Source organism: Neovison vison, chromosome 4, assembly GCF_020171115.1.
Source record: "Neovison vison isolate M4711 chromosome 4, ASM_NN_V1, whole genome shotgun sequence".
Classification (NCBI taxonomy): domain Eukaryota; kingdom Metazoa; phylum Chordata; class Mammalia; order Carnivora; family Mustelidae; genus Neogale; species Neogale vison.
In genome coordinates this window covers 138,981,639-139,004,818 of record NC_058094.1, presented here as the reverse complement: position 1 = coordinate 139,004,818, position 23,180 = coordinate 138,981,639, and the positions used below count along the sequence as shown (strand labels likewise).

The following is a 23,180-nucleotide window of genomic DNA, read 5'->3' as shown; positions in this document are numbered from 1 at the left end:
CACTCTACAGTCACTTCTCCCTGTAGATAGACTGAGATGACTCAGTCTATAATACTCAATGACACAGTTGAACTCAGAGCTTCCATATGTCTGTGTTCTTGTGAGGAAAGAAGGACCTCCCTTCTATTGTGATGTCAATAGTTGACCTAAGCTTGTAGCTTCAGGTGTGCTTGGGCACAGGTCTGGTGTTACCCTGCCTACACTGACAAAATGAGACCCTCAGAGTGGACTTAGTGTGAAGTGTCTCAGCAGTCCTGGGCATATGATCTTAACTCACATAGCAGCTATTGGAGTGAACTTTTGTATAAAATATGGGGACCTCTCACCCACAGCCTGAGAGTATGTTTAACAACAGGAGCATGCATGTGCAGATGGATATGTTCTTTAAACTTCCTGTGGCCTTTTGGAAATGAACAAAGCTGGCTGTGGTTTAACTGTCTCTATTTTATCATTCAATACCTGAGCCACTGCTTACATAGCCCCACCCAGCAGAGGCCGGTTTTATTTCAAGCATTTCCCACAAATCAACCACAGTTGACAGAACACATCAACAAAAAAGCCTGAGAAAATAAAATGCCATCACCACACCAGTGTCCTCCTGCCACCAACACAATCTCCTGCAGTACCACCTTCCCCCTCTCTGTATCTCCCAGTCCAGGCAGCCAGGTCCATTTGCGGAAGGAAGGTGCTAAGGAGTTGGAAACCACAGGTGACATACCTTATTGAGCCCCAACAGTGACATCAGCACACACAGTTTTCCAACATTTTCTAGTTTTCCCTTCCTCACCTCCATGTTTCCCACATGCAGAAATAATTCCAGATAAATCTGGATAAATCTCTAAGTAGAGACCCAGGCATTTGTCCAAAGAAGTCTGAACAAATTTTTGAGAAATCAAGAAGTAGATCAAAATTAAATTTCCTCTTCCTTTATCTGTTATGTCTTTGTTGTTTCCAAAGGGAACATCTACTTGGTTTCCAAAAGCACCTATTTCATAGGAGCTGAAATTGATTGTAAATAAACCAAAAATCCTTCCTATTTTTATTTTTATTTTATTTTTTTTAAATCCTTCCTATTTTTAGATGAGATATTGTTTGAATTCTAATATATAAAATTTATATCTTTAAGTGCATTCATTAACAAAAGTAGAAAAATAAACAAGCAATACTTTTTTCACCAACTTCCCACACACTGAATATTTTGTTTTATACCCATGCTTTTAGAAATACACATACATGTAAATAAGTGTCCAACTTGTAGTGTGTACACATGTATATTTCTATTAGTTCTAAAGTAGAGTTGCCAAGAATAGATGCTAATGCTGGTGAGGACTGGTATGCACCCAACAAAATTACCTCACCTCATCCACACAGCTCCAGGAGATTAATCACTGTAATTTCATTTTACAGATGAGAAATTATGTCACAGGGAGTTCAGGTAGCTATAGAACCACAATTCAAGCTCAGGCACATTAGAGTCCAAGCACTTAACCCATCCCAAACCCTATCTTTCCTGTGTTAGTGCAGCTCTAATGGGATTCTTGTAATATCAGAAAACACAATGCCTGTGAAACATTGAGCTAGGTCGGAGCACAGCCACCACTCATAGGACATGTTATACTGTCACCACGAGAGCATCTTAACCAAATGAGTCTGAATCTTGAAGGAGAAATAACCTGGGCACCTTCACTGGCTGCGGCGTCTCTGAGGGCAATGCCTCAAAGGAGACATCATAAGGACTATCTCAGGGCAAGAATTAGAAATGTAGAACTGGGGCACCTGGGTGGCTCAGTGGGTTACGCCACTGCCTTCGGCTCAGGTCATGATCTCAGAGTCCTGGGATTGAGTCCCGCATCGGGCTCTCTGCTCAGCAGGGAGCCTGCTTCTCTCTCTCTCTCTCTCTCTGCCTGCCTCTCCATCTACTTGTGATTTCTCTCTGTCAAATAAATAAATAAAATCTTAAAAAAAAAAAAAAGAAATGTAGAACTGACCATTCCTACAACCAATGCTGAGTTGGAAGCCTCAGTTGTCACGCTGTCCCTTACATTGGACTCTCAATTAGATTGCACCAAATGAAAGTACACAGAGACCAAAGTAGACTTTTGATTGTTTTTATTTTTCCTATTATGAAAAATACTACAAACTTCAGGTAACAAGTATGGTGGCTTCCAGGTATGTAAAATAAAAGACAGGCAATCATATGGTTAAAGGACCCCTGGAGGACATGACAAGAAGATGCACGTTGGCTGTACTCAGAGGCATGGGGACAGGGTGGCTGAGGAACTGGTGGACATTAAGGAGAGGGAGCAGTGTTGAAGCCCCTGTGGATGCCCTCTGGTTCAAACTCTGAGTCATGGCGAAATTTGTTTTTGATGCAGACTGAAAGCTTCTGTATGCCCAGTGGTTTGTAAACCAGTAATGCAACAACGACACAGTAGAAAAAGACACAGGTGAACTGAAATACCCAGTCTCCAAAAGAAGTCCCACTAGATCCTCAGCAGACACTTTTAAGGACAATAGCCAATGGGAAGGATTGTGTTGGGAACTCTTCTCATTGGCATAGATTGCTGGTCTCCCAAGTAGATAGATGACCATGATGGTGGAGTAGACCAGGCTCTTCAGGAAGAGGAGGAGGTATGTGTAATAGGCAGATGTGTTCATGAGCTGCAGCTGCTCTAAAAGGAACATTTTATTAATTTCATGTGTTGTTTAGTATACATTTCTGATGACTTAGATTGAAGTGACACTCTCACACCAGCACAACTGGGTAATAAACAACTCTATCACCATTACCACCACCACCATCACCACCACCAAGACAACACAGAACCAACTTTTCAGGTCAAGTCAGTCAAACATTTGTGAAATTTACCTGGGATTTCCAAAGCGCTAAAAAGTTAAAAAACACAACCTTTTTTGTTTATAATGAATGAATCCATTGGGAAAAAGGCATTGGCAATAAATAGCTTTTAATATTTCTTTGTCCCCACCATGTCTCTAAATAAGAATAAGTACAAATTAAATGACACTAATTTTGACTCTCTCTGCTTGACTTGTTTCACTCAGCATAATCTCTTCCAGTCCTGTCCATGTTGCTACAAAAGTTGGGTATTCATCCTTTCTGATGGAGGCATAATACTCCATAGTGTATATGGACCACATCTTCCTTATCCATTTGTCTGTTGAAGGGTATCTTGGTTCTTTCCACAGTTTGGCGACTGTTATCATATGGTTTTACTTATTTGTGGAGCATAACAAATAGCATGGAGGACAAGGAGAGATAGAGAGGAGAAGGGAGTTGAGGGAAATTGGAAGGGGAGGTGAACTATGAGAGACTATGGACTCTGAAAAACAATCTGAGGGTTTTGAAGGGGCGGGGGGTGGGAGGTTGGGGGAACCAGGTGGTGGGTATTGGAGAGGGCACAGATTACATGGAGCACTGGGTGTGGTGCAAAAACAATGAATACTGTTATGCTGAAAATAAATTAAAAAAATTTTTTAAATGTCACTAATTTTGAGAACTTTTAATTCAAAGCTTAAACCATATTTAATTTTTCAATGACCTATGAGATTATTATTTTCATTCCCATTTTACAATAAACTCAGGACCAGGAGAGAAACCATTTGCCTGATTTCATGTAACTAGTAAGTTCTAGAATCCAGGTTTCAATCCCAGCAACACCAGATTCAAGAGCACTTTCTCAACTGCTCTTTAATTCTGCACCTCCATGTGCAATAAATAACCAAGACATCAAAATGATTAAGCAAAACTATAAAGTTGGATGATGGTGATGATGAAGATCAGAGCCCAGAAGTTCTTGATATTGAACAAGGAGAGTGGATTAGCAGAGTTAGAACCAAAGCTCTTCATCACTACCTTTGTTCCTATGTGGGGAGAAAGAGCCAGGAGCTGCTTAATGATGTAGCAGCTAAGTGAGATACTTATGCTAGACATTTCACATATGTCACATTATATCTTCTATGACTGAGTTAGGTGTTATTTGTGTCATTTTTGGTGGGTTCAGAAAATGTAAATAGTTTACCCATATTCATGCAACTTATAATTAAAAGAGTGGATTTTAAGTCCAATCTGTGGCACTTGAAACCCTAAACTCACATCCCCCTTCATGTGTACACCTGTCTCAGGATTTTGGGATTTCAGGAAGAATAAAAACTAAGGTAGTATATGAACTCTAGATTTGGATGGTCTGGGATGAAGCCATAGATGTCACTGTGTGGTGTGGAGACTTAAATAATTTCAGTTCTGTGACCTCATGTGGAAAGTGGGAATAAAATCATTCGTAGTGAGTATTAAGGAACTAAACAAAATGCACTCACAGTTCAGCACAACACCTTCTGTACAAGAAGCTCTCTGTCAGTTCATGTTATTAACTACCAGCAAGAACAAATTTTTTTTAAAAAAATCTAGAAGCAACTTGATAATATGTTTTCCTCAGTCAGTAGAAACAAAAGCTACAAAAATGAATGAAGTTCATTGCTGAAGGAATTCAGAACACATCCAAACCAACATTTGTAAAGGACACTCCTGAAAAATGATGGATTGACTTTAAATATCACTCAGTGTATTTTGCAAGATCCTGCCATTCTAAGTTTTCTCCCTGAAACCAGGGAAGTTCAACAGTTATGCTGATCAGATGGTAAAATATTATAGCATAACATAAAGGCAAACATAGATTAAAAACTAACCATTTTCATCATTCAGAGAAGCTTTTGTGGAGATAATAGCAGCAAGCTCTAAAAGAAATGAGAACAAGTATTCCATTGTTTATATCTTTCTTTGACATTGTCTCTGTTGTGGCTATATGGGTAGATAGATGGTAGATAATAGATTAATAGATGATGATAGATAGATAGATAGATAGATAGATAGATTAGTTGTAGAAATAAAAAAATTGGGGTTGTCGGGATCCTCTGCAGCCCAACATAGACAAGAGGCCAGTGAAGCAGATCCACCTCCTCTGATCATTCTTGGCAAGATCCCATCAAAGCAGTACCACAAGCCTGGCAACACACAAGCTGTCCAGACAAGGACCAACAGCCCTCCACAGTGAGTCCTGCCCCAGGGAGAGGGGAAGACAACCACACACCACTCTGTGGCCCCAGCAGTGAGCTGGAGATAGGCAGCTGGTCTAACTGCTGGCCCCATACACCAACAAAAGCTTCTCAGAGGACAACATAAGGAAAGTGTCCTGCAGTTTGGTGCTACTTCATTTCTGGCAAACACCTCAACCGATTCAAGCCCAAGGCAGCCCCAGACCAACTCACTAACACTACAGGCACTGGACTCTGCCTACAACAGGTGAAGAGTCATTGCAGGCTGGACTGAAGGCAAACACTTCCCAGCCACAACAGGAGGGTGCACACAACACACAGAAGAGACACCCCGGAAGCACCGTTTTCTGGTGAAAAGGAGACATTGCATTGCCAGGCACTACAGGACCTCTTCTTCATAAAGTCACTACTTCAGTGTGGGAGACATAGCTGACTTTCCTAACACATAGAAACATACACAGCACTAGGCAAAGTGGGGAGACAGAAGAATATGTCCCAAATGAAAGAGTAGAGCAAAATCATAACAATAGACCTAAAACAAAAACAAAAACAGAAATAAGTTAATATGTCTGATAGTGAGTTAAAGTAATTCTTATGAAGAAGATACTTGCCATGAGACCCTCCACAAAGAGATAGGAGACCTAAAAAAGAACCAGTTAGAGATAATGGATTTTCATTAAATGAAAATAAAAGTCCACTGAAATACATAACAAATAAGTGGAAGTAGAAGAGATCAGCAACCTGGAGGACAGAGTAAAGGAAAGTAATCAAGCTGAGCAGATGAGGGAAGAAAAGTATACAAATGAGAATAGATCCAAGGAACTCAGTGACACTGTCAAGCATAACAGTTGTATGATACAGATCCCAGAAGGAGAAGAGTGAGAAAAGGGGACCAAAGATTTATTTGAATAAATATTAGCTGAGAATTTCCTGAATCTGGAGAGGAAAAGAGAAATCCAGATCCAAGAGGTACAAAGAGCCTCCGACAAAACCAACACAAAGAGGTCTGTACCAAGACACAAAGTAAATAAGATGGCCTAAAGTAGTGATAAAGAGAGAATTTTAAAAGAAGCAAGAGAAATGAAAGCAGTTACATATAAGGGAACCCCCTTAGGCTATTGTGGGTTTTTCAGCAGAAACTTTACAGGCCAGAAGAAGATGGCAAAATACTTTCAAAGTGCTAAAAGGAAAATACCTATAGCCAACAATATACTATCCAGCAAGACTTTCATTCAGAATAGAAGGAGAGATAGAGTTTCCCAGAAAACATAAGTTAAATGCAAAACCAGCCACATCCCCATCACACATAATGCCATCAGCCTATGAGTCCCAACCACAATCCAGCCACCCTCCTGCCTGAGTCAGTAGGCATGGCCTGCCACCTGCTCAATGCCAAGTGAACATACCTTCACCTCAGATTGACCAGGGCCCAAAGTGACACTCTTCCACCTAAATTCCAGCCCTGTGCTCAAGTTTGTGCATAAGAGTGGGCCATAATTATAACAGCAGAATGAAGAAACCCAAATAATGACATTAATTCTGTGCAATACATAGCAGATAAAAAGAGATTGCTAGGCTGAATATATCTCCAACAAGCATATCAAAGAATAGTATATACAGCATGATTCTGGTTAGTAAAAAAAATGAAACTGGAAAAAATAAAATAAGACTAGAAAAATAAAACAAGATGAAATCAGAGAGGGAGACAAACCATAAGAGACTGGCTATCAGCATAGACAATATGTCGGAAAGAGAATTCAGGCTAACAATTATCCAGGCAATAGCTAGGTTGGAGAAAGCCATGGATGACCAAACAGAATTGATTAGAGCTGAACTGAAAGCGACCAGACAGGATGTTCACAATGTTAGGGCGGAGCTCAAAGCTACCAGGGAGGAGGTCCACAATGCTCTCAATGAGTTCCAATCCAATCTAAACTCTCTCAAAGCTAGGGTAACTGAGACAGAAGATAGAATTAGTGATCTGGAAGACAAACAGATAGAGAGAAAGGATCAGGAGGAAGCCTGGAACAAACAGCTTAGATCCCACGAAAGCAGAATTAGGGAAATAAGTGATGCCATGAAGCGTTCCAACGTCAGAATTATTGGAATTCCTGAAGGGGAGGAGAAAGAAAGAAGTCTAGAAGATGTCGTGGAACAAGTCCTTCATGAAAACTTTCCGAATCTCGCGAATGAAACCGGCATTCATGTACTAGAGGCTGAACGGTCTCCACCCAAGATTATACACTCCAAAAAAACATCTCTTAATCATAGGAAACAAACTGAAGGTTGCTGGAGAGGAGGGGAGTGAGAGGATCAGGTAGCTGGGTGATGGGCATAAAGGAGAGCACTGGATGGAATGAGCATCGGGTGTTATATACAACCAATGAATCACTGAACTCTACCTCTAAAACCAATAATATACTATATGATAATTAATTGAATTTAAATTAAAAAAAGAACCCCAGCATACAAAAAATTAGGACTGTCTGTATAATCTTACTCTGGTTAGTTTTACGAAATGATATAAATAAATACAATAAATATAGGAATAAGTCCATCCATGTTATGTCTTCAACAGCAAACATTTTCACTAAAATAATTTCATCTCCTCTTAATCACAGTTTAGGTGAAAGCAAAGGTAAATGTTTAACTCTACTTTGATCATTGGACTAACTAAGAATATGTGAAATAACAAAAATTCAACTGAGTAAATTTTAAAAATCTAATTGGCTGTATTTATCAAACTATTCATGAATTGAGCATCATCCTATCAGCAAGTAGAGGGAAACTCCATAAACCTACAGGAGAGGTTTTTCAAAATAGTAGTGAAAAAGAAATTATCAGCAAGGAATCCATTTCTTTAGGCAAGGCCATTCTCCTCAGGGAAATAGATGGGGCCAATGAGTAAACATCCTAGTGCTGACCAAGAAATTCCCATGTCAACTGGTTAAAGGCTGCAATTCTAGGTGTTGAAACTGCAGTTGGGTAGGTATGACGACTTTAATGACTTGTGGCCTTAAGCTAAGTGAGTGCATTTTGAGCGTGGTTTTCCTTTTTACCAACACTGCCTTTTGATCGTCTCTCAGCTTAACGGAGAGATGGATACTAGGCTGAATGTATTAACACCACTCTCAGCAACTTCTCTGAAGTTCTCACAGTATTTGATGTTCTCCTGGATGATATTCACATGTCTTGACATTTTTGCTTAACCCTTGTGATAGTCACAGGTTACCACTTCAGCTTTACCATTTTTAAGTTAGTCATTCTCTTCATTCTTTGTGATGTTCCAGTCTTAGAAAGACCATTTGCTTGGAGATTACTGGCTTTGAATTTGCATGTCAAGCTTCTGAGAGAACATAAAGCACCAGGCAGATTATTTTGATGTCTGTAAACAGGATAATTCCCCATGTTTGAAGAGCTATTTGATGTCATTGGCCCCAAGGCTCAAAGCAATTAAAATCAAATAAGTGAGAAAGCCCCTGCTGAAGGAATCACTCTGTTAAGCCAAATGGCTTGGCTCGAAACATGAACTGATGTTATTGGTCTTTAACTTCCCCAATAATGTTCACCTGAGTATAGCATGTAGTGTTGCCTATAGCACAGATCTAGCCTTGCTCAGCTAAGTCATAATCAAGGGCTATCTTGCTTTTAAGAACTGCTTTGTCCAGAGTCTATGGACTTTTTCTGGGTACTCATTGCTTCAGGAGGGATTCTGCAACAATTTTTAAAATGGAGGAGAAGATCTTGATCATTCCTCACCTCCAATTATCCCTAACCATGGAAGTAGGTACCAGCCAAAGGAATGAATCCTGATGGCTTCTTGGTAGTCATACTAACTCAGGCTATATCTTTAACGGAGTCAACCAATGAGATGTCTTATTTACCTTGAGAAAAATTAGAACCAGGGTTAGGTTTCCTGCTAGCCCAAAATAAAAATTCGCTCTAAAGTTCAGAGTTTAACCCCTTTGGCAATGACCTGGGAGATACAGGCTATTGCCAGAGTAAAAGAAAAGAGGGAGAAAGGATTTCATATTCAGTTAAAGTATGAAGTCTTGAACCCTTGTTTAGGTGAAAGCAATCTACTTGGATATCAGCTACTTTTCTTTCTCTCAATTTGATTCAGAAACTCCAGGGTCTAGGCAGAGCCAGGTATCAGATGGAGACTTCTGTAGCTGTGTGATGTGCACCTGAGGCTTAATACCTTTTGTTTGACAGTAAGAGCACTAGGTAAGATCCCTCTTCTACTGGGATTTGAGGGGTGTCTTCCTCTGACAATGTGTGTAAAATACCTAATCACCAGGCTCCAACCTGTGACTGAGAAGACACTTTTAATTGTTTTCTAAGAAGGTTTCTGTAACCTGGTGATGGCAGGCTTGAACATCAAATGTTAGAGACATATTAGCTGGTCAGACTAGCAGGTGACACAAAGGATCAGCAGAAGGTTGTACAGAGACAATTCCAGAAAGTTTGCAAGGTTTTCCTAAAGATTCCTAAGATTTTACCTGTGAAATAGGGGCCTTGATCACTAGAGATCACAGAAGGTGTACCCGAAGGGGGAAACCCATTTTTAACCATGTCTTTTCCACAATGAGAGCATCAGCCCCTTGGCAAGGAAAGGCTTAAACCCATCCAGAAAATACACAAACAATGACAAGGGCATATTAACAACACATACTGCCAGTGGAATGAAGTCCAACTGCAGGTGTTCAGAGAGTCCAGAGGGAGGAGGCATGAAGCCTCCCAAGAGTAAACAGTTGTTCTGGGATTATAGACCTGACAAATTAGACATTGATGGTAAACTGTTTCATACTTTTGAGGTCTCCAATTGGTGGTTACCATGCCATTTCCCCAAGATTCAAAAAGAAGCTTTTAAGATTTTGCAATTTTGGACTCCCCTCCATGGCTCTGTCAGTTAAGCAACTGCATTCAGCTAAGGCCCTGATCCCAAGGTGCTGGGATGGATCCCTGCATCAGGCTCTCTGCTCAGCAGGAAGTCTGCTTTTCTCTCTCCATCTCCCCCACTTGTTTTATCTCTCTCTGTCAATTAAATAAAACTTTTAAAAATAAAGATTGTGTAATTTTGCTATATATCTGTAATCTAGGTGGAAATAAACAGATGTGTCATAAAAAATAATAAATGAAAATTTAAAAAAGAAAAATAAACAGGTATATCAGAAAATGGTGAGCTACTCTCCGTAGAATTTATGGAACCCATTAGCTAAGACTTTGTGCCTCTCTGCCTACTTGTGATCTCTCTCTCTATCAAATAAATAAATATCTTTAAAAAAAAGAACAAAAATTCAACTATATAAATGTTAAAGATCTAATGGTGCCATTATTCAATCAGTCAATGAATCACACAGCTTCCCATCTAGGAAGGAGATGAGAACTCAGAGAGTGAGAAGAAAAAAGAAAATTCTTAACAAAGAATTCATTGCTTTAGGTAAGGTCAGCCTCCTGAGAGGAATGGAAGGGGTCCTCAGGAAAACTCTTGGTACTGACCAGGAAATTCCCATGTTGACTGGGTAAATGTTAATATTCTGGGGGGTTGAAATTGCACTTGGGTTAGGTATTAAGTCCTGGTTTAGTGACTTGCAACCTTAAACTAAGTGTTGTCATTTTGGGTATGTGAGTTTTTTTGTTTTTATTTTTATTTTTGTTTTTTCAATGCTCCAAGAAGACAAAGTTTTACTTCAGAAACTTCAACTTGCATATAGAAAACTCTTCACAGTTGTTGTTATGTGTTTGTTCCCCACTGCTTAAAAGGTGCTTGTGAATCACAGGGAAAAGCACAAACTGATTCCTTCTTTATGGGCCCTCTGTGGCCTTGTTCTGTACTGTTTTTTTTTTTTTTAATTTCTATTTATTTATTTATTTAATTTCCAATTTATTTATTTTCAGAAAAACATTATTCATTATTTTTTCACCACACCCAGTGCTCCATGCAAGCCGTGTCCTCTATAATACCCACCACCTGGTACCCCACCCTCCCACCCCCCCGCCACTTCAAACCCCTCAGACTGTTTTTCAGAGTCCATAGTCTCTCATGGTTCACCTCCCCTTCCAATTTACCCAAATTCCCTACTCCTCTCTAACGCCCCTTGTCCTCCATGCTATTTGTTATGCTCCACAAATAAGTGAAACCATATGATAACTGACTCTCTCTGCTTGACTTCTTTCACTCAGCATAATCTCTTCCAGTCCCGTCCATGTTGCTACAAAAGTTGGGTGTTCTGTACTGTTAATGCCAGGACTTGACTGAGTCTAGTGAATTACTGGGTCACAGTGGGGCCAGAGCACTTTCTTCTGTCTGCTGACACTGTATGAATATGACCAGTGTCTACACCAATGGAGCTCCTTTGGGACACCATGCTCAAATCATGCCTAAATCATAGGTACCCTGAGTGATTAGGAAAAGTACATTTGCATTACTGTAGTGATCCTTCTTGGGAGAGTAGCTCATCCTTCATCCCTTCCAGGCCTGGCATTCACTAGGGCTGCAATAATGTTTGCTGAGCAGGTTTACCAATGGTAAGAAATATATTCATTGTGTAGAATGTAAGAACTTTTAAACATGTAAGCCTCATCAAATCTTTACTGCAGGGTGTCAGCTTCTGCTATGTCCTCAGCTTGCCTTCTGTTCCCTCATCAATACTAAAACCTCAGTAGCCAAATTACTATCTCTGGTTGAGCTGTTATTTGGCCCCATCAAATGAACATTTTGACCCCTATAACTCATTGTTTATGGGTTACACTTTGAATAGAGCAAGATTGAAGTGAGAAGGACTGTGATGCTGAGAAGTACATTCTTGAAAGACTGTTGTTATGCTCTTATTTCTTGATCAAGTAAAATCATCAGAAGTGGACACTGAACATTTCTTTTGTGTGAAGTTGCTAGGTGCTCTCATGTATATTGTTTCATTTAATCCATGAAATGACTATAAAAAATATCACCATGACATTAATATTTATGATGATCAAACTGACATGAGAAAAGCTAAGTGAATTTGTCTTTCATTTTTTCTCTGTATGTTCCATAGGCCATGTTATTTTTTTATGATTTATTATTTATTTTGAGAGAGAGAGAAAGAGAGAGAACGAGCACAGGGGAAAGAGGCAGATGGAAGAAAACTCAAGCAAACTCCATGCTGAGCATGGAGCCCAATGCCACACCTTGATCTCAAGAGCCTGATATCATGACCTAAGGTGAATAAGGAGCCACCCAGGTGCCCCCAAAGCCCATACTATTTGAATTCTAGTGGGAAATAGCATGACATTTATTAACATAAATGAAACAACATTAGAGAAAAATTTCTATTTGCTTGTTTTCATTAATACTTGACAGAAAATGGAGGGTCATCCCTTTGAAACAAAGAGTTCTGGGAGGTTATATTCATGTTTATATGCACATACCTTTGTATATAGAAGGAAAAAGAATCCCTTGATCAATTTTTCTTCTATCACTCTCATGGTTGATGATACATCTGTGTTTTTCATCCATTGATGCTCCAGTCACGGTCAGCCAGCTGAATTTCATGTGTGTGTCATTAGTCTTCACGGTGTCTCCCTGCTGGGATTTCAGATTTGTTTTGTCATCCTTTTCTCCCCAATCTATCTTGATAACATTAGGGGGAAAATCCTCAAGAAAACAAAGATATGTTCCAGCCCTATGGACTTTTATTTCAGTAATTGAAGGAAGACAAATTGTGGGCTTGGGAGAAATATCTTCATCAGGACTTTTATATGTTGAAGAAAAAGTGGAATAACAATTAAAACATAATTAGAGGGCACCAGAGTGGCTCAGTCAGTTAAGCGTTTTTGGATCCAGTCATGACCCCAGGGTCTTGGGATGGAGCTCCACAACAGGCTTTCTGCTTAAGGGGGAGGCTGCCTCCCCCCTCTCTCTCTGTCCACTGCTCTGGCTACTGGTGCTTTCTCTCTCTTTGTCAAATAAATAAATAAAACATTAAAAAAATAATTAGAGAAACACAAACATGGTGTGGTTACACCCAGAAATAATTAAAGGAAGGAAAGTTGCTATAGGATTAGTGCTTACTGTGGCTTTTCATCCATAGAGGGTTATGACATGCTTATTTTCTTAGTTTCCATGGAAAAAGAGATTCTAGAGGTGTGTAACTTGCCCAAAGTTACAGTTTTAAAGAGACTAGATCAAAATATGGAATATTTTAAAATAAAACACAGTCACTTCTTCGAATGGGAATCCATCAAGTTGATATTTTAGTTATAAATATGGATCCCATGCCCATTTCTTTCTTTCTTTCTTTTTTAAGACAAGTCTTTTATTTGGTAGTGTATTTAATTTTAAATTAGTGAAGTGTATCCACCTTTTTAAAAGAAGATTATTTATTTATTTATTTATTTATTTGACAGAGAGAGATCACAAGTAGGCAGAGAGGTAGGCAGAGAGAGAGGAGGAAGCAGGCTCCCTGCCAAGCAGAGAGCCAGATGCGAGGCTCAATTCCAGGACCCCAGGATCATGACCTGAGCCAAGGGCAGAGGGTTTAACCCACTGAGCCACACAGGTGCCCCCCATGCCAATTTCTAATACTGTAATTCTTCTTGGTTTTTGATTTTATAGAACAACTCCTCACATCTGAACCACTTTAGGATTTTGAGTAGGGCAATGTTTAATGCTACACCTCCAAATTATTTACAATGCCTGAAATTTAGAAACAAAATGACTATATTTCCAAAACTTGGATATAAAAAATTTATTATTTTCAGAAATGTTCTTAGAGTAACCTAATCAAGTAATGCAGGTATCAGAATTTTGTTCTGCCTTAGGAAATATTCACTAAAAGTACAATCTATATTGGAATTTCATTTGAAGTCACCTTGGCTAAGAAGATACCATATTTTGGCTTTTAGCATCTCTCTCCAAATATGAATCTGTCCTACAAGACTGCTGAACCTGTTGTAGTACCCCTCAGTTTTATTTCATTTTAACTGCTGAATAAAGTTCTATCTAATGGTGTCATGTTAACAGTCATGATCAGAATTTCTTGCAGATATAATACCAAATTATAATGATACATCATGGTTCTCAAGGGCATGTCCCTTGAAGCCTGGATTATTTCTTTGTTACACATGTATTATTATTTTTTTTTACTTTTAATCCTGTTATTTGACTGCTATACAATTCAAAATATTTTTTTTTTGGAAACAAATTATTTAATGATTTTTTTTGGTAAACACCATAACTGAACTATTTGCTATTTATTTATTTTATTTTTTTTTCCAATTTACTTATTTTCAGAAAAACAGTATTCATTATTTTTTCTTTTTTTTTTTCCAATTTATTTATTTTCAGAAAAACAGTATTCATTATTTTTTCACCACACCCAGTGCTCCATGCAAGCTGTGCCCTCTATAATACCCACCACCTGGTACCCCAACCTCCCACCCCCCCGCCACTTCAAACCCCTCAGACTGTTTTTCAGAGTCCATAGTCTCTCATGGTTCATCTCCCCTTCCAATTTACCCAAAAGCACATACCCTCCCCAATGTCCATAACCTTCCCCCCTTCTCCCAACCCCCCTCCCCCCAGCAACCCACAGACAGAATGGGAGAAGATATTTGCAAATGACATATCAGATAAAGGACTAGTGTCCAAAATCTATAAAGAACTTAACAAACTCAACACCCAAAGAACAAATAATCCAATCAAGAAATGGGCAGAGGACATGAACAGACGTTTCTGCCAAGAAGACATCCAGATGGCCAACAGACACATGAAAAAGTGCTCCATATCACTCGGCATCAGGGAAATACAAATCGAAACCACAATGAGATATCACCTCACACCAGTCAGAATGGCTAAAATCAACAAGTCAGGAAATGACAGATGCTGGCGAGGATGCGGAGAAAGGGGAACCCTCCTACACTGTTGGTGGGAATGCAAGCTGGTGCAACCACTCTGGAAAACAGCATGGAGGTTCCTCAAAATGTTGAAAATAGAACTGCCCTATGACCCAGCAATTGCACTACTGGGAATTTACCCTAAAGATACAAACGTAGTGATCCAAAGGGGCACGTGCACCCGAATGTTTATAGCAGCGATGTCCACAATAGCCAAACTATGGAAAGAACCTAGATGTCCATCAACAGATGAATGGATCAAGAAGATGTGGTATATATACACAATGGAATACTATGCAGCCATCAAAAGAAACGAAATCTTGCCATTTGCGACAACATGGATGGAACTAGAGCGTATCATGCTTAGCGAAATAAGTCAAGCGGAGAAAGACAACTATCATATGATCTCCCTGATATGAGGAAGTGGTGATGCAACATGGGGGCTTAAGTGGGTAGGAGAAGAATCCATGAAACAAGATGGGATAGGGAGGGAGACAAACCATAAGTGACTCTTAATCTCACGAAACACATGTATTATTAATTAATGATTTAAGTTACATACAGTAGAACTCTTTCCAATTTGAGTTCCAACTGGAACACAAATGCTTTAGTAATTTTCTCTTTCCACTAGTTTGGAATTAGAATAAAAATTTCATGGACCATTTCCTAAGAAAAGAAGAGTTGGATTTCTCCTTTGAGAGGAAAGGAAAAAGAATTCTTCAGAATTTTTGCCCATGCATAAAAGCTCCGTATTTTTATACTAAATGAGTAAGCAAACAATGAGGCTTTTTATTCATACCATAAGTAGAAATTAGGTCGTAATGTACTTGTTCTAATTTTGTACATCTTCTTTATAGTACAAATAGTATTTTACTGATTATAATAGTAAGACACTGTATATTTCATCAACCATATACTTTGCTTTTAATTTTAAAAGCTCAGACAATGTGCCAAGTAACTGATTTACAGTCTCTCATTTGATTTTCATATGTCTCCCTCATACATCCTGTTATCCCATCTTTTGGATTAGAAAACTGAGGCCAGAGAATAATCACCCAAGTTCACATAAGCAGTAAGTGGTGGAGTCAGATCTTGAGGTCAGCCTGAGTCCAAAGTGCAGGTAATGAAGAAATCAAACTCTCTCTCTTTGCAGATGACATGATTCTTTATACGGAAAACCCAAAAGACTCCACCCCCAAACTAGTAGAACTCATACAGCAATTCAGCAACATGGCAGGATACAAAGTCAATGTGCAGAAATCGGTGGCTTTCTTATACATTAACAATGAAAATACAGAAAGGGAAATTAGAGAATTGATTCCATTTACTATAGCACCAAGAACCATAAGATACCTGGGAATAAACCTAACCAAAGAGGTAAAGGATCTGTACATGAGCAACTACAGAACACTCATGAAAGAAATTGAAGAAGACACAAAAAGATGGAAGACAATTCCATGCTCTTGGATCGGAAGAATAAACATTGTTAAAATGTCGATACTGCCTAGAGAAATTTATACTTTTAATGCCATTCTGATCAAAATTCCACCGGTATTCTTCAAAGAGCTGGAGCAAATAATCCAAAAATTTGTATGGAATCAGAAGAGACCCCGAATCGCTAAGGAAACGTTGAAAAACAAAAACAAAACTGGGGGCATCACGTTACCTGATTTCAAGCTTTATTACAAAGCTGTGATCACCAAGACAGCATGGTACTGGCATAAAAACAGACACATAGACCAGTGGAACAGAGTAGAGAGCCCAGATATGGACCCTCAAGTCTATGGTCAATTAATCTTCGACAAAACAGAAAAAAATATACTTGAGGAACTACAGAACACTCATGAAAGAAATTGAAGAAGACACAAAAAGATGGAAGACAATTCCATGCTCTTGGATCGGAAGAATAAACATTGTTAAAATGTCTATACTGCCTAGAGCAATCTATACTTTTAATGCCATTCCGATCAAAATTCCACCGGCATTCTTCAAAGAGCTGGAGCAAATAATCCTAAAATTTGTATGGAATCAGAAGAGACCCCGAATCGCTAAGGAAACGTTGAAAAACAAAAATAAAGCTGGCGGCATCACGTTACCTGATTTCAAGCTTTATTACAAAGCTGTGATCACCAAGACAGCATGGTACTGGCATAAAAACAGACACATAGACCACTGGAACAGAGTAGAGAGCCCAGATATGGACCCTCAAGTCTATGGTCAATTAATCTTCGACAAAACAGAAAAAAATATACAGTGGAAAAAAGACAGTCTCTTCAATAAATGGTGCTGGGAAAACTGGGCAGCTATATATAGAAGAATGAAACTCGACCATTCTCTTACACTATACAAAAAGATAAACTCAAAATGGATAAAATACCTCAATATGAGACAGGAATCCATCAGAATCCTAGAGGAGAACATAGGCAGTAATCTCTTTGATATCAGCCACAGCAACTTCTTTCAAGATATGTCTCCAAAGGCAAAGGAAACAAAAGCGAAAATAAACTTTTGGGACTTCATCAAAATAAAAAGCTTCTGCACAGCAAAGGAAACAGTCAACAAAACTAAGAGGCAACCCACGGAATGGGAGAAGATATTTGCAAATGACAGTAGAGACAAAAGGTTGATATCCAGGATCTATAATGAACTCCTCAAACTCAACACACATGAAACAGGCAAACATATCAAAAAATGGGCAGAAGATATGAACAGACACTTCTCCAATGAAGACATACAAATGGCTATCAGACACATGAAAAAATGTTCATCATCACTAGCCATCAGGGAGGTTCAATTTAAAACCACATTGAGATATCACCTTATACCAGTTAGAATGGCCAAAATTAACAAGACAGGAAACAACATGTGTTGGAGGGGATGTGGAGAAAGGGAACCCTCTTACACTGTTGGTGGGAATGCAAGTTGGTGCAGCCACTTTGGAGAACAGTGTGGAGATTCCTCAAGAAATTAAAAATAGAACTTCCCTATGACCCTGAAATTGCACTCCTGGGTATTTACCCCAAAGATACAGATGTAGTGCAAAGAAGGGCCATCTTTACCCCAATGTTTATAGCAGTAATGGCCACGGTCGCCAAACTATGGAAAGAACTAAGATGTCCTTCAACAGACAAATGGATAAGGAAGATGTGGTCCATATACACTATGGAGTATTATGCCTCCATCAGAAAGGATGAATACCCAACTTTTGTAGCAACATGGACGGGACTGGAAGAGATTATGCTGAGTGAAATAAGTCAAGCAGAGGGAGTCAATTATCATATGGTTTCACTTATTTGTGGAGCATAACAAATACCATGGAGGACAAGAGGTGTTAGAGAGGAGAAGGGGGTTGGGATAAATTGGAAAGGGAGGTGAATCATGAGAGACTATGGACACTGAAAAACTATCTGAGGGGTTTGAAGTGGCAGGGGGTGGGGGTTTGGTGTACCAGGTGGTGGGTATTATAGAGGGCACGGATTTCATGGAGCACTGGGTGCGGTGAAAAAATAATGAATACTGTTATGCTGAAAATAAATAAATTAATAAAAAAAGAAAGGGAAAATACTCCTTCCTGAATGCTTAACACTTCTTTTCCTCTTCTGCCATATTTATCTCCACTTACCTTTGTACCTGGGCAAACTGGAAGAAACGTATCAATGAACATGAACATGCTCTGGGATCTGAATCTTTCATTGTATCTTTCTGAGGACTCCTAATGCAACCAGAAACTAGTGTATCCTACTTCAGTGTGTTTGAAAATAATCATCTACAGAATAGGACAGTAGAAATCATTCCATTTTTACCTCACTCTTCATGAAGCAGAACATGGTCTTTTCTTCATTGACTTCAATTCCAATTTGTTTCCATGCAGTGTTAATTCCTTGCTTCAAGGGTAGGATTTCATGATTCCTCATCTGCATAGAACACCCAGAGCTCATCACAACAAGTGTCCTCCCTAATAGCCATCACCCATTTAACCCTTTCCTCCACACCCCTGCCCTCAACAACCCTTGGTTTGTGCTCTAAGGTTGAGTCTGTTTTCTCATTTGCCTATCTTTCTCCCCTCACTATGTTCATCTGTTTTCTTTCTGAAACTCCATAGGAGTAAAGTCAAGGGTATTTGTCTTTTCTTACTGATTTTGCTTAGCTAAATCCACTCTAGATCCATCCACTTCCTTGCGGATGGTAAGATTTCATTTGTTTTAAAGCTGGGTCCTATTCCATTGTGTGGATAGATCAATAGATTTATATCTAACTATATCTCTATATCTATCTATCTATCTATCTATATGTATTTTAAGAACCTATTTAGCCAGAGCGACTCCATCTTGGTTAAAAGCTATTTTGTTGTTTGTGCAGTAAATCTTAAACTGACCCTGCCGCCCCCATCCCCAGAGAAACCTACTTAAAAACAAGTCTGGGAAACCAGCAGAATATGGTCAGCTAGTTCCTAATAACAGAGCCCAGAATACAAGCCCAGGTAGGCCAGTTCCTGATAACAGAGCCCAGAATAAAAGGATGAGTCAGGCCAGGTGGAGACATCCAATTAGTAAAACACACATACTTTTTCCCTAATCACCAAAGAATGTAAACCCCGCCATTTGGGCACCAACCTTGAACACCAATTCTGACCAGAGTAATAGGTTAAGTAAAACAGCTACTATAGGATGAATTGTAATTCAATTGGCCACCTGCATGTGACCTGACATGTCTATAATCTCATTGGCCACCTATGTGTGGCCAGACTTTTGCTCTATAAAAAGTAGTCTGTAAGATGGGCAAGAGTCGCCCTCTTCGGAGGCGGCCCTGACTGGTCAGTCAGTCAGTTCTTGAGCCTGTAGGCTGGGGGGTGGTCCCTCTCTTCAGAGATGGCCCTGGCCAGTCAGACTGAGTTCTAATGCTTAACATAAAATAGAACTTTACATAACTTTCACCTTGTCTCAGTCTTATTCCCCTGGCTAATTAGTCTAACTTCTAATACTTATCATAAAATAAAGCTTTAAATAACTTTCACTTTGTCTCAGTCTCATTTCATTTAATAATGATCCTAACGTGTGTGTGTGTGTGTGTGTGTGTGTGTGTATCCCACATATTCTTTCTCCATTCATCAGTGAATGGACATTGGGACTTCCTCTATTGTTTCACTGTTGTTGATAATGTTTCTATAAACATCATGGTGCTTGTACCCCCATTGAATGTGCATTTTTGCGCCTTTTGGGGAAATACATATTAGTGCAATGGCTGGATCCTAGGGTTCTTCAGTTTTTAGCTTTTGGAGGAACCACCATACTCTTTTTTAGAGTGGCTGCAACAGCCTGCATGCCCACCGACAGTACAGGAAGGTTCCACATTAAGCAGAACATTCCCTGCAAGCCATTTCCTAAGGAGAAAATGGAAAACCTGTAGGATAACATGACTCACCCAGGATCAGGTAATCATCTACAGAAATTCACCCCAGGGTTCCTGAGGCCAAGCCCTGTGAAGCCACCAGAATGCCTCTATTCAGGAGAATTCCCAAAGACTCTCCTTCTGACTTTACCACCCATGAAACTGCAGAGAAAATATGGCATGTACAACTATCTAGATGGTCCACTGAGTGAAACTAGAAAGTTAAGCTTCCCTTTTCAATCATCCAAGGTTCCTTGGAATCATTTTGAAATTTCCCTCTGCCCTCATTGAAACTCTGGATGAAAAGACAAATCCATTCAGATACATCATCGTGGACAAAGGAGCCATCATCTATGTTTCTATCTGACCACAAACAGCCACCTAACTCTAGATGCTGTCCATTCCACCACAACCTAGGCCCAACAGAATAAACACTATTAGATGAAGGAACATATTCTATGTTCAAAACACACACTGAGTCCATCTCATCTTCCCTTTTAAATGCAAGGATTGCCTAGGAAAGAGCTGTTCCAAATACCTTCATAAGCCAGAAATCAACAGAGAAAATGGGATCCCCACCATGAGCTCCCTGCAGAGAAACTCAGGAACTCTGGCACCCCCTCTACATTGCTGACAACTGCTTCAGTGTGGCTTTGTGGCTCCACTGGAAACAAGAGAAAAGCCCAGAACATTTGGGGTGAAAGAGAAGTTTTACCTCTCATCCTGGCATGGATGTGAACTTGCACCCAATGGGCCTGCTATATTCTTTGAACATTGATGTCCTGGGACAAGCTGCATGACTGACTCAGATGCTGATTTCCAAACTTCAGGTCTCATGGAGCCAGAGTGAAGAAGGGTTGTCAGGTGCAGATAAGTAGGCGCCTCCCACCTAAAGCCTGCACACCTGCTCCAATTCCTGGGAGAAGGGGAAACACATATTTGTTTCTTCAGTGGCCATTCACTTCCTTCTCAAGCCAGCCAATGCTTGCCCTTTTTGGAGAAACAAATAGACTCTTCGAAACAAACACTCAACTCCTCAGTTCAAAAGGCACCATGGGTCGAGTTTGGTTTCCCCGGCTCCAGATCCCCCACTGGGAGACACCTCCTGCACCATGCTGACAGCCCATTACCACCAAACCTGGGGACACAGGGCAAATGCTGAGTGGGGGCTTGGCTCCAGGGATTGTTACCTCCACTATTGAACCTGGGGAAACAGAAACTATACAGCTTAGCACTCTGTCATGTAGAAAGAACCTGCAGTGCCTCACCTTTCCGGGTCTGTCACCCAGCACCTCACCCCTGCCCTCAGCGCTGACAGGCTTCACTGATTCCTCTTCCAGCATTTTTCCCATGGCATCTTGCCACTGCCTCCAGTGGTGGCAAGCAGCATTGCTATGTCTTCCAGTGACTCTAGCACCACAGCTCACCATTCCTTCCAGTGGTATGAACTTGCACTGTTAGGCCTTCCAGCATCTGTCAATGCAGCTCACAACGCCTCCACTGGTCTCAAGCCACACTGGCACATTTTCCACCATCCCTCAGACTGCAACTTAGCACTCCTCCAGTGGAGGGAATCCACACTGCCTCGACTTCCCAAACCTTGCACTGTGCCTGCCCACTGCATCCATTGTCAGGAAGTTCCAGCAGCACATCTTCCAGTGTCTCGCCCACTGCAGCTTATCACTCCCTCCCTTGGTGGCAAGCTGAAGTGCCCTGTCTTTCAGAATCTGTTGCACTGGAGCTCAGCACTGCATCCAGTGGTTGAAAGCTAAATAATGAGAGTTGCTTGATGGCATGGCAGTGAAGAATTCTGTCACTGGAAGCAGTGCTTAGCTGTATTGTGAGAGCAGCTGGGAGACGCGCCAGTCAGCTTGCAACCACTGTGGGCAGTGGTGAGCTGCACTGTGAGACCCTAGAAGAAATGGGAAAGTTATTTCCCACCACTGGAGATAGTGGTCAGCTAGAGTGTGAGTGATGCCAGAAGGTTTTGCAGTGCTCATTAATGCTATTAGAGGGGTGGTGATGATCTGCCATGTGAGACAATTAATGGTGTGGTTTTGCAGAATGTGGCCACTAGAGGCAGTGTGGAGGTGCAGCGTGAGACTTGGTAGAAGTGCAGTGATGATCCCATCACTGGAGGGCGTGGTCAGTTGCAGTGCAAGGGATGCCTAATGGCTTTGCAGTGCTGCTTACAGCCACTATTGGCAGTGCAAGGCCATGGATGGTATGGCTATGCACCTTGTCTCTACTGGAGGCAATGCTGAGCTGCAGTTCAAGGCACTAAGAGGAGTGCCAGTGAAGTATCCCACCACTGGAGGCAGTGGTCAGCTGCTATTTGGGGCATACCAGAAGGGTTTGCAGTGCTCCTTACTGCCATTAGAGGCAGTGGTGAGAAAGAGTGGGAGACTATAGGTAGCATGGCTGTGCAGCTTGTTGCTAGGGGAGGCAAGACCCTGCAAGAGTGGCCACTCAGGTTCTTACCACTCGAGGCAGTGGTCAGCTGCAGTGCGAGTTCCTGGAAGAAGTTGCCATGTCAGTTCCTGTCACTGGAGGCAGCAGTGAACTGCAATTCGAGATGCTGCAAGGAATGGCAATCTAGTTACCTAGCACTGGAAGCAGTGGTGAGCTGCATAGTGAGATGCTGGAAGATGAGGTTGTGCCGATTCTTGCTACTGGAGGCAGAGGTCATCTGCCTGTTGCAAGGGATGCCAGGATGCTTTGCAGTGTTGCTTATGGCCACCAGATGCAGTGTTGAGATTCAGTGCGAGTCCATGTAAGGCATTGCTATACACATTGTCTCTGCTGGAGGCAGTGGCTAAGCTGCAGAGTGGGATGCTGCAAGG

At 40.6% G+C, this 23,180-nt stretch overlaps 1 gene segment (V, D, J or C); it reads right to left on the bottom strand.

Annotated features, from left to right (window-relative positions):
• Nucleotides 1-2,193: 2,193 nt before the first annotated feature.
• LOC122905389 lies at nucleotides 2,194-21,689 on the bottom strand. The segment is given in 5 exon segments: nucleotides 2,194-2,672; nucleotides 4,705-4,752; nucleotides 12,484-12,806; nucleotides 18,572-18,588; nucleotides 21,606-21,689. Coding segments are annotated over 5 exon segments (951 nt in total).
• Nucleotides 21,690-23,180: the final 1,491 nt, after the last annotated feature.